The sequence below is a fragment of the Oratosquilla oratoria genome, chromosome 9, assembly GCF_046742065.1.
Source record: "Oratosquilla oratoria isolate Oo_2021 chromosome 9, ASM4674206v1, whole genome shotgun sequence".
Classification (NCBI taxonomy): domain Eukaryota; kingdom Metazoa; phylum Arthropoda; class Malacostraca; order Stomatopoda; family Squillidae; genus Oratosquilla; species Oratosquilla oratoria.
Genome location: NC_134785.1, coordinates 13,361,793 through 13,371,792, shown reverse-complemented (window position 1 = coordinate 13,371,792; position 10,000 = coordinate 13,361,793). Strand labels below are relative to the sequence as shown.

Here is a 10,000-nt window from a genome sequence, read left to right as displayed (position 1 = left end):
GTGATTTTTTCAGTTATGGGAGATTTCTACTATAAGACTGGGATTAATACCGCTTCAGTAGTGTAGAATCCTATGACGACAGACATCAGAACATCTATACAGGCAAAGGTCACTGACACTTTGCCTTCGATATCAACAGAAATGTGGCAACAGCGCAGAAGCATAGACATGTTGATGTGGCAATGGTGCAAAGGTCGCCATTCGTGTGATAATCTCGTCCACTGTTGTTGTTTTGACTTTGCAAGATTATCGTTGAGGAAGTCTGGACGTATTTGAAGAGGCGACGGACAGTTTCTAAATTTTTATATAAGTGTCTTCATCAAGTCTACTTACAAACGCACTTCGTCCTCAAATTAACAGGTAAGGTTTTGTTAAGGAAGGAAGCGACGGGCAGTTCCTAAAATTTTATGTCTTCATCAAGTCAACTTACGAACGCACTTCTCAAATTAACAGGTAAGGTTTTGATAAGGAATGGGTGTCATGTTAGCCAGTTTCAGTGCGATTTTAATCAAACAATCTATTTCAATCAGTCAAGAGGGCTACCATATAGTAAAGGTTGACTGTTGGCCAACTTTTGTAATGAATAGCTAATTCAGCTCAAGGGAGGCCATTCTCAAGTTGAATAGAACCGATTGGCGTTCACCAAAAACAAAATATTTCAAGCGATTACTTAGTGTTTACTCGTGATAAGTAGATACCAAATGTCTTCACGATTCCGATACGAGTTCCGATACCGCTACAAACTTACGATTCCGATAATAGTCCGATTCCGATACCTGCATAATTCATGGTTATCTTCAGGCCCTGATTTGGGGAACAAATAATTCGTGATCAAAGTACATTTAGTAATCATCTATCGGAATAGTATTGGCAATCGTTTCAGAATGTTAAATGAAATATTGCATCGTCACATCACTAGTTGTAACCTTCTTTATTGTGAGATTTTATCCTCTGGCGTCAGACAAGATAAGACTTCTGAAAGATCAATATGGCTTCACACTCACATAGCCAATATCCGCTGACTACTTAGTTCTCGGAGAGCGCGATATATATATATATATATATATATATATATATATATATATATATACAAATGTACGTATTTTTATATGTATAAGAGATGTATCGGATGTCGAATTTCAGACATCCGCGGATGCGGATGTATATGTGGATGTCATTTTGCGGATGCAAATGTGAATGCGGATATCAGTCTCTACTAAAATGCGGATGCAAATGCGGATATCAGTCTCTACTAAAATGCGGATGCAAATGCGGATGCGGATATCAAAATATGACATCCTCGCGGATGCGGATGCGGTTGCGGATGTTTTAACGTCAAACGTTCTTACCAAGAGGACCCCCACCCCCCCACCCAAAAAAAAAAAAAAAGCTTGTTTCAGTGTCAGACCATGCAGACAGGAGAAGTAACAAATAAAAACAAGGTGGGAGAGCCAAAATACTGCCAAATGAGTTCGAATGGTGTCTTCATAGTTGATACTTCTCTCTTTGAAAGTATTTAAGTCTTTCTCTCTCTCCCCTCCCCCCTCTCTCTCTCCCTCTCTCTCTTTCTCTCTCTCCAGCAGTAAGGCATCGGGGTGAAGGGGACGAGCAAGGGTGATAAGCCTCCTCTCTATCACCCTCTTCACCCTCCTCACACACACACACACACACACACACACACACACACACACACACACACACACACACACACACACACACACACACACACACAGTGACTCACTCATCTGTCGTTACTAAGTATCTAACATTCCACCATTCACAGTTTGCAGTTTATTTACTATGTATTTGTACTTTATAGTCACTAAGTAAAATTCGCCCCCTTCTCCTGACCTTCCCCTAAATTCTAGACACATTACGTTGTGTAAGTTTGAAAGGAAATGAATCTGTGATATTATTTGCTTTAGCTTTACTAGATAATTAATTCATTAGGCACTCATTAATAAATTTACTCCACATTTGTAAGCTCTGTAAGCACCAGGCAGTAATCAACTACTCCGCTAATGTGTAACTGCGTGTCTATATATTACTCTATAATCTATAGGTTGTGCAATACACAAAACACATCCGCATCCACACATCCTCTGTAGAGTGCGGATGCGGATGCGGATATATATTTCACCACAAATGCGGATGCGGAGGCGGAGGCGGATGTTCAGTTTATCACAACTATGGATGCGGATGCGGATGTGAATAAATATGCGGATGTTCCGCGGATGCGGATGCGGATATCCGATACATCTCTAATATGTATATACCTGAGTTTCGTCTCAATCGCCATCGTCAGTTTCCGACCCTCACATCCATAGATTATTATTGCTGATCGTATACATTAATTGTAAAATTTCCGTTTCAAACATAATTGTAATACTCCTTTTTGTTTCATTGCAATGATATTTTGTCACCCTCACCATCTGGCCTAAATAATTGTACTCTTCAACTTCTTCAAGACTCACCATCAATCATAAAATCTTTTTACTTTGAACTTTCGTATTGAACATTACTTTGGTTTTACTTTTACTCATTTTAAACCTACTTTGAGACTTTCCTTGTTCAGATCACTCAGCACATCTCGCAAGTTTTCTGCTCTTTCTGAAATAATAATGTCATCCGCAAATATTAGTTGATTAAAATATTTGCCATTAATCTTCAAACCTTTCTCTTCCCAATTACACCTTCTGAAAATCTCTTCCAAGTAAATTGTAAATAAATTGGGTGAAATTGTATCGCCTCATCGTACTCCTTTCTCGATTATTATCTTTTACTTATCTTCCTGTGGTCGGATAGCAGCGGTACCTTTCGCATAAATATTTTCAAAAACCTTTACGATCTGTTCGTTTGCACCCTGCTTGTGTAGCGAGTTTATTATTATTTGTTCTACTGAGTCAAAGGCCTTCTCGTAATCTACTGTACAAAAGTTAAACAAAGAGGTATATTGTATTCTGTCGTTTGCTTGATTAGTTGATTCATCGTCTGCAAATGGTCTAAAGTCGAATATCAGTTTCTAAACCTGCCTGCTCTATTGGTTGGTTTCCATATAAAAACTTCACTAATTCTATTTGTAAGGATCTTGGAAAATATCTTGCATATACATTTGATAACAAACTTATCGGTCGGTAGTTACTAAAGTCTTCCTGGTCTCCATTTTTGCGAAACAAATTCACTGTAGCATTGCACCATGATTCAGGAACGCTTTCTTGACGTAAACACGGTGTGTACAACTGAGCTAATTTACAATGAATTTCTTTACCTGCGTCTTTCAGAAGTTCTATCGATATACCATCTTCCTCGGGTGCTTTTCCTTGTTTCATGTTCTTTAGAGCAAACTCTACCTCTTCCTTTGTAACTTCTGGTACACAACTAAAGTCTACAGATGAACTTACTGACTCAATTACGGTCTTTGATGAGTAAATATCTTGTTTTATATATATATATATATATATATATATATATATATATATATATATATATATATATAATGTCCCTGCATTATCTTTCAAAGGCATAATTTGCTGCCTCCTTGAAGCTAGTCTTCTTTTAACAAGGTCGTTTGTGGCTTTGGAGTATCTATTTCTTCTACTGTAATTATTTTTGTACTCCCTATTTTCTCTCCCGATTCCCTAATGATATTCTTAGAGCTTTCGAATCTGTTTTTAATTTCTAAATGAAATTCCTTCTTATTATCCTCAACCTTCGCAAGGCTTATTTTCTTTTTCAAAACTAGTTTATTTCTCTCTACTCTGAAATTGAATTTAGCTGTGTAACCTACTATTCTATGGTTACCAATATTTATGTTATTTATGACCGAAACATTGCTAACTCCCTTGCTCTCGTCTCTTAATATGAAGTCTGTTTCGTTCTTTGATTGTTCCATTTAGACCTCCCTAGGTCCATATACGACCTACATGCGTTTGGAAGAAAGTGTTCATTATTCTCGTGTTGAAGTTCTCCGCAAAATTGACCAACAACTCGCCTCTGTCATTTCTCTCACCAACCCCAAACTTCCCAATGCACGAGTCATCTCCCAACCTCTTCCCCACTTTAGCATTAAAGTCACATATTACCAACGTGTATTTACTTTTTTCTTGATCCATTACCTGGATCAAATCATCATAGGACTAAATGTCATCGTCTGAACTGTGATGTTCGTGCATAAACTTAAATTATTTATAAAGTGTGTATAAATAGCTTTATCACAACCCAAGCTGCCTTATCTTGTCAACGACTGACCTTCACTACTTCATCAGAAACTTCATGCTTTATCAAGAACCCTACTCCACTAGATATTTTTTTTCTTGCCTCTGTAGTAGAACAAGTGGTGTCTACCCAGTAACAGCATCACTTCTTCATCCACTCTTCGGACTTCACTCAGTCCCACGATGTCCCACTTGAAGTTGTCTAGCTCTTCCATTAAACTTTCCAGCCTGTGATCTTCTGAGGGTTCTCACGTTGTAAGTATAGGTCTTCATATTCTTCATGTTACCTAATGTCTAAGACTGAGATCTGCTTGGAGAGTGTCTTCTCACATACGGCGCCACACTTCCCGTAAGCACACAAGGCAATGCGAAAGACAAAGAAAAAGGTGCTCTTTGTCACATTTTACCTACAAAACCTGTGCGATGTAGGTGATCCTGCAGATATTTTAATTTCTATCGACATAGCTTTTGTAATATTTAAGATTATCAAGCCTATCCACAACGTCATGTGTCAACTCTGGGATAAGATATATATATATATATATATATATATATATATATGTATATATGTATGTATGTATGTATGTATGTATGTATGTATGTAGTCTGTATTTCAATTTGCCAGGATTGGCGTGTTTCATTTTCTGGAAAATACACAACTACAACCGAAAACATAACCTCACTGCACTTTCAAAACCAACCAAAATGATTTCTAGATGTCCTTCTAGGACATCTAGTATCTACCTTCAAGTGATAGTCTTAACGGATCTTGACTAGAAGCTGTAAAGACGTAACCGTTTCCAGGGGCTAATATGTTAATCGAGTACAACTTTGAGGTTCCTTACCATTGCCGCATACCAACTGGTTCCAGAGAAAAATCTATATCAATATTTTCGTAAGTAGAACACACAAATGAACCAACCACAAAGAAAGAGAAATAATTCATTAAATTTTAATGCGAGGGATGCACAATAAAGAAATACAAAATAAATAATTACTTTACTAAGTGAGAAGACAAACAAGTTGACAAACAAATGAACATCAAATGGATCAAAAGGTCTCCTGTCGGCATGCTCCGCCTTTGTAATCCTTTGTAATCACACGTAATCCCGAATAAGGGCATCGCTTACTAACAGTGGAACGTGTAACATAGTTTGGTAACCACTGGTTTAAATCCCAGAGATTAATCCCTTGGGTCATCCCCTCCCGTACCGGATTGTACTTTTCCTCTTAGTCTGGCTGTCGTCAGGTGATTTTATTCATCTCCGTTATTTCCCTTTCCTCAGTGCCAAGAGATTGACCATTTATTTGATTTTCATTTATCTACTTATTTATTCACTTATTCATTTATTTCTTTATTTATGTTATCTATTTGTTAATATCTTTCTACTTATTTTTTTCATTTTTTGATTTATTTCATCCAACATTTTATTAATTCATTTATTAACATACTACATTTATTTCATTTCATTTGTTAATTTTCTATTTTAATTTGTTATTTCACTTATTAATCTATCTTATTCTATCGTATTTCATTTTGATTTATTAATCATTTTTTCATCTGATCAATTTATTTATTTACCTACCAATGTACTTATTCATTTTTTCTTTTTTTAATTTTATCCTATTAATTTGTTTACTTATATACCAAGAGCTTTTCTTCCTTATAAGGGAGGTAGCCAAGTCTGTCACGTATCTATTCCCACCCATTTCACTCCCCTCCACCACCCTTTCCTCCCTCTCATCTTAGCTCCTCGTGGATGACGGGTCGTCCTTGCATCCGCCAACTGCCCCGGGTCAAACGCAATGCAGCAACACACCGTGCACCCACAGCAAGGCCGCTTCACTTAATCGGCGACCTCCCCCCTCCCCCTCTCCGTCCCCTCATGCAGAAAAAAAGAGAAAAGAAAACGGGGAGAGAATCCTTCGGGCTGCGACAAAATATCATTGACACATGAGCATCCCGTACCTCCCAGCTCCCATCAATTTATCTATTTTCTTTCTTTCGTTTACTCTTTTGTCTCTCCACAGGATAAGACCAGATGCACCTTTTCCTAATACTCTTGTGCGGGGTCACACTGGTGCCCCTCACTCTTCAGGCCTCTAGGATTCTCTTCCTTGCCCCAATCTCGTTCAAAAGCCACGACCAATTCTACGCGTCGATTGTCACTACTCTAGCCAGGCAGGGTCACGAGGTAATCTTTGATTTGTTTATTTATTTATCTATTTATTCATTATCTGGTTTGCAATCGGTGTGAAAATATTTACGATTGCTTTATTATATATATTTCAACACTAAGGAATTTGCCACTAAGACAGGAATTTGCGTTGTTTAATGCCTCTTGGTTTTATTTGACAACCTCGATGCAGAGTTTTTTGTCTTCTTTTCACTATGTTTCAGTGGCAATTTATTTAACTCATAGTCCGAAAGCATTTGATCTAATGCTGGACTAATATTGGACCTTACTCCCAGATTTCTTTTACGAGATTATTTCTTCTTCTTTAGATGACGTTTGTGTCGTCTTATCCTATGAAGGAGAAAACCCCGAGAGTACAGGAAATCGTCCTACAAGAGCTCGACCTTTCTCCTTTCATGCCCAATGTCTTCGAAGATGGAAACCTCGCATTTAAGAATGTAATATAATCATCACTAATATGTTTATCTTTGATGATATGATAACAATTCCTTATAAAATCGAGAACAATTGTTTAAATGAGCTTTGCAAACTGCAGTTTCAGCATTTGTAAACTGGAAAGATGATTGGCTGATAGACAGGTACCAAAGTCTTTTCACCAATGGCGCACTCCTGTGACGTGACGTCATGTCGCAGGAAACATGGAGGCTGCCGTTGATTAGCAAATCAACAACTGTTGGTCTTCTTGATGCAAAGGATGCTAAATGCAAGGCTCGTATGATTAGGCTATGAGAGTTATAACATCTTTTCTCTCGTTTTACTTTTATGTAGCATTCACACATTATCGAAGATTTCTGCGTCGACGGTCTAAGATACCCTAAGGTTCAACGCCTTTTCAATGAAACCTACGACATGATCATAACGTCCACTGGATTTTCAGATTGTTTCGTCGTGTTTCAGCATCACTTTAAGGTATGTCAAGTAAATCATCATGATAGATACTTATCATCAAACGTAAGAAATGTAATTCATCTTGATCTGATATTTTAAGGTATTTCAAGTAGGTTACCCTAATAACTCAAGTAACCTGCCAAATAAATTGTAATGATATATACTAAGTAGGTCCATAAACTGTTGCTCTGAGAGCTCGTTGTTAAACTAAATGCAGTACAATCACATTATTTTACTGGGGAGTTTTTTTCACCATTTTCGACAGGTTCCTTTCGTGCTCGTCAACTACATTGGTGCGACCTCACCATTGGACAGTTGGTTCGGCAATCCTTCCTTCCCCTCCTATGACGTCACCTTCTTCATCGGAGCCAACCCTCCACTCTCCTTCGGAATGAGGGTGGTCAACGTCCTCTCAAATATAGCGATGCACGCAATATTCTACAGCTGGTCAAAGAAGAAGTATGTGCATATGCCGTGTTGGTTACACACACACACACACACACACACACACATACACACACACACCTCGTGGCGCAGTGGTTAGAGTTCCAGGCTGACACTACGGCGGTCCAGGTTCGAATCACGCCCAGGGCTGAAAGAATTTCAGTATCGCTGCGCTGCGAGTTGTTACTCCAACTCTCGTGGGCGGGAAGTTGAGTGGTTGAGTGTGTGTGTGTGTGCATGTAAGGTCACAGTATTACCCATAGATCGGTCATATACGAGTATGAGCTCTTAGCTCTCTTCCGGAAGGGAAATAGCTATCGATCACGAGTCCAACACGTGATCCAAGACCATGGTGAATCACACAGATATGAGGTATCCTCTCAAAGGCAACGTAGCTTGAAAAATAAAATCCAAGATCTTGCTGCACTTACGTTTTCGATGACTATGCTATTGTTGGGATCACTGAATATTGGATTAATACTGAAAATAGAGATTTCTTAGCAGAATATAGTATAAAAGGGTATTCGATATTCAGCTGCGAACGGTCACAGAGAGCAGGTGGCAGTATACAGTACTTCTCTATGTAAAGAAACCACCAATAACCAACATTGATTCTAAAAACGTCCAAATTCGCATAGTGTCCGAAAAACTCATTCCTGGTCTTGTCTACCGACCACCAGCCCAAAATCAAAATATTGGTAATGGTATATATGAGCAGATTTTAGATATCTGCAGTGGGAACGATGATATTATTATTGGAGATTTCAATTGACCAGTAACTGCGTGGGGTGGAACATTCAATTCGCACACGGATTATAGGATCTGTTCAATTATTTTAGAAAGTTCCTTGTATCAACACATTCGCGACAGAATGGTCTTAATATTGTTCTTTCCACCAACGAAAACCAATGAATGGATGTTAATGTCGGACCGACATTCAACACCAGTGACCACAATACCCTCACATTCAACATCGATTGTTACATCGAGCTGCAAAACAAAAGCTTCGAAAAGATGCCAAACTTTCAGAAAACAGACTTAGAAATGTTGAGAGGCATACTTGGAAACACCGACTAGTTAGGAATTGACAGAATACAGGATGTTGAACAAACTTTGGATATATTCACTAATATACTATAGAAAATGAGGAATGTGTTCCAATGTGCGATAGACGACCATCAAGCAAAGCCAAACCTAAATGATGGAATGTTGATAATAAAGATATTTTGCTAGCCAAGAAAAATGCGTATAGGAGATGCAAATCAATGCTTAGCCAAGCAGATAGATTAAAGTACAAAAATGTCGTCGAGGATCTAACAGGATCATCAAAATAAGCAAGTAAATTGCCTCTAAATGAGAAGAAAATCTTTAAGAAATGTTCAGGTATATCGTGGGAAAAATACTTAAGAGGACCATTGATCCCTTCCAATCGGCAGGGAGGGTGTATAGTAACACACGAGAGGAAAATGGCAGACATCCACAATGATATTTCGCGTCGCCATGTTTACTATTGAGAATTGCAGAAACGAATAGCCAGTTCCAGCAGGACAGACAGTACCCACATGTCTGCTTCGCATGGATTGAATTGAATTGAATTGAATCGAATTGAATTGAATTGAATTTTATTTGGCATTGAATCAATATACATGAAGTGCAGATAATGAAAAGAACACACAGTTTGAAATAACAATTACAAATGCCGAAGATAACAAAAAAAAACTATATTGCAGAGCATGATGTGATGCGCGTTATAAACAAACTTAAAATATACAAATCGCCTGGACAAGACACATTTTACCCAAGAATACTCAAGGAAGATAAAGAAGCAAACTGCAAAGACTTCAGTGTGATTTTTAACTTATCTTTACAATCTGGAAGAGTTGTGCAGGAATGGAAACTAGCGAATGTTGTTCTCTCGTTTAAAAAGTGTGACAAATCTAATCCTTGTAATCGGCCTTTTGGCCTTACATCAGTTGTCTGTAAACTAATGGAGTCTGTTCTGAGAGACAAAAATCATGGAGTTTTTTGGGGGAAAACAATATCATCAAAGATTCACAACACGTGTGTTTGATTAAGGTGACAGCGTTATTCATAGATTGGGATATATATGACCTCTGAGCTCTCATCCGGGAGGGTAACAGCTGTCGATCATGAGTCTAGAATATGATTCTCTCTCTCTCTCTCTCACACACACACACACACACACATACAAACACACACACACACACACACACACACATACAAACACACACACAC

The 10,000-nt window shown here is 38.2% G+C and overlaps 1 protein-coding gene across 3 annotated transcripts in view; it reads left to right on the top strand.

Annotated features, from left to right (window-relative positions):
* Positions 1 to 219: 219 nt before the first annotated feature.
* The window catches only part of LOC143027913 (UDP-glucosyltransferase 2-like), a 24,297-nt gene continuing 14,516 nt past the window's right edge, over positions 220 to 10,000 (top strand). Inside the window, exons 1-6 of one of the 3 annotated variants that reach the window (XM_076189560.1) lie at positions 220 to 360; positions 4,326 to 4,469; positions 6,246 to 6,409; positions 6,721 to 6,849; positions 7,181 to 7,321; positions 7,566 to 7,759. In XM_076189560.1, coding sequence (XP_076045675.1) covers positions 6,257 to 6,409; positions 6,721 to 6,849; positions 7,181 to 7,321; positions 7,566 to 7,759 — 617 coding nt within the window. In that variant the 5' untranslated portion in view covers positions 220 to 360; positions 4,326 to 4,469; positions 6,246 to 6,256. Of the gene's footprint in view, positions 454 to 4,325; positions 4,470 to 6,245; positions 6,410 to 6,720; positions 6,850 to 7,180; positions 7,322 to 7,565; positions 7,760 to 10,000 lie in introns of all 3 variants that reach the window. The other 2 variants (XM_076189559.1, XM_076189561.1) reach the window with 2 other exon arrangements.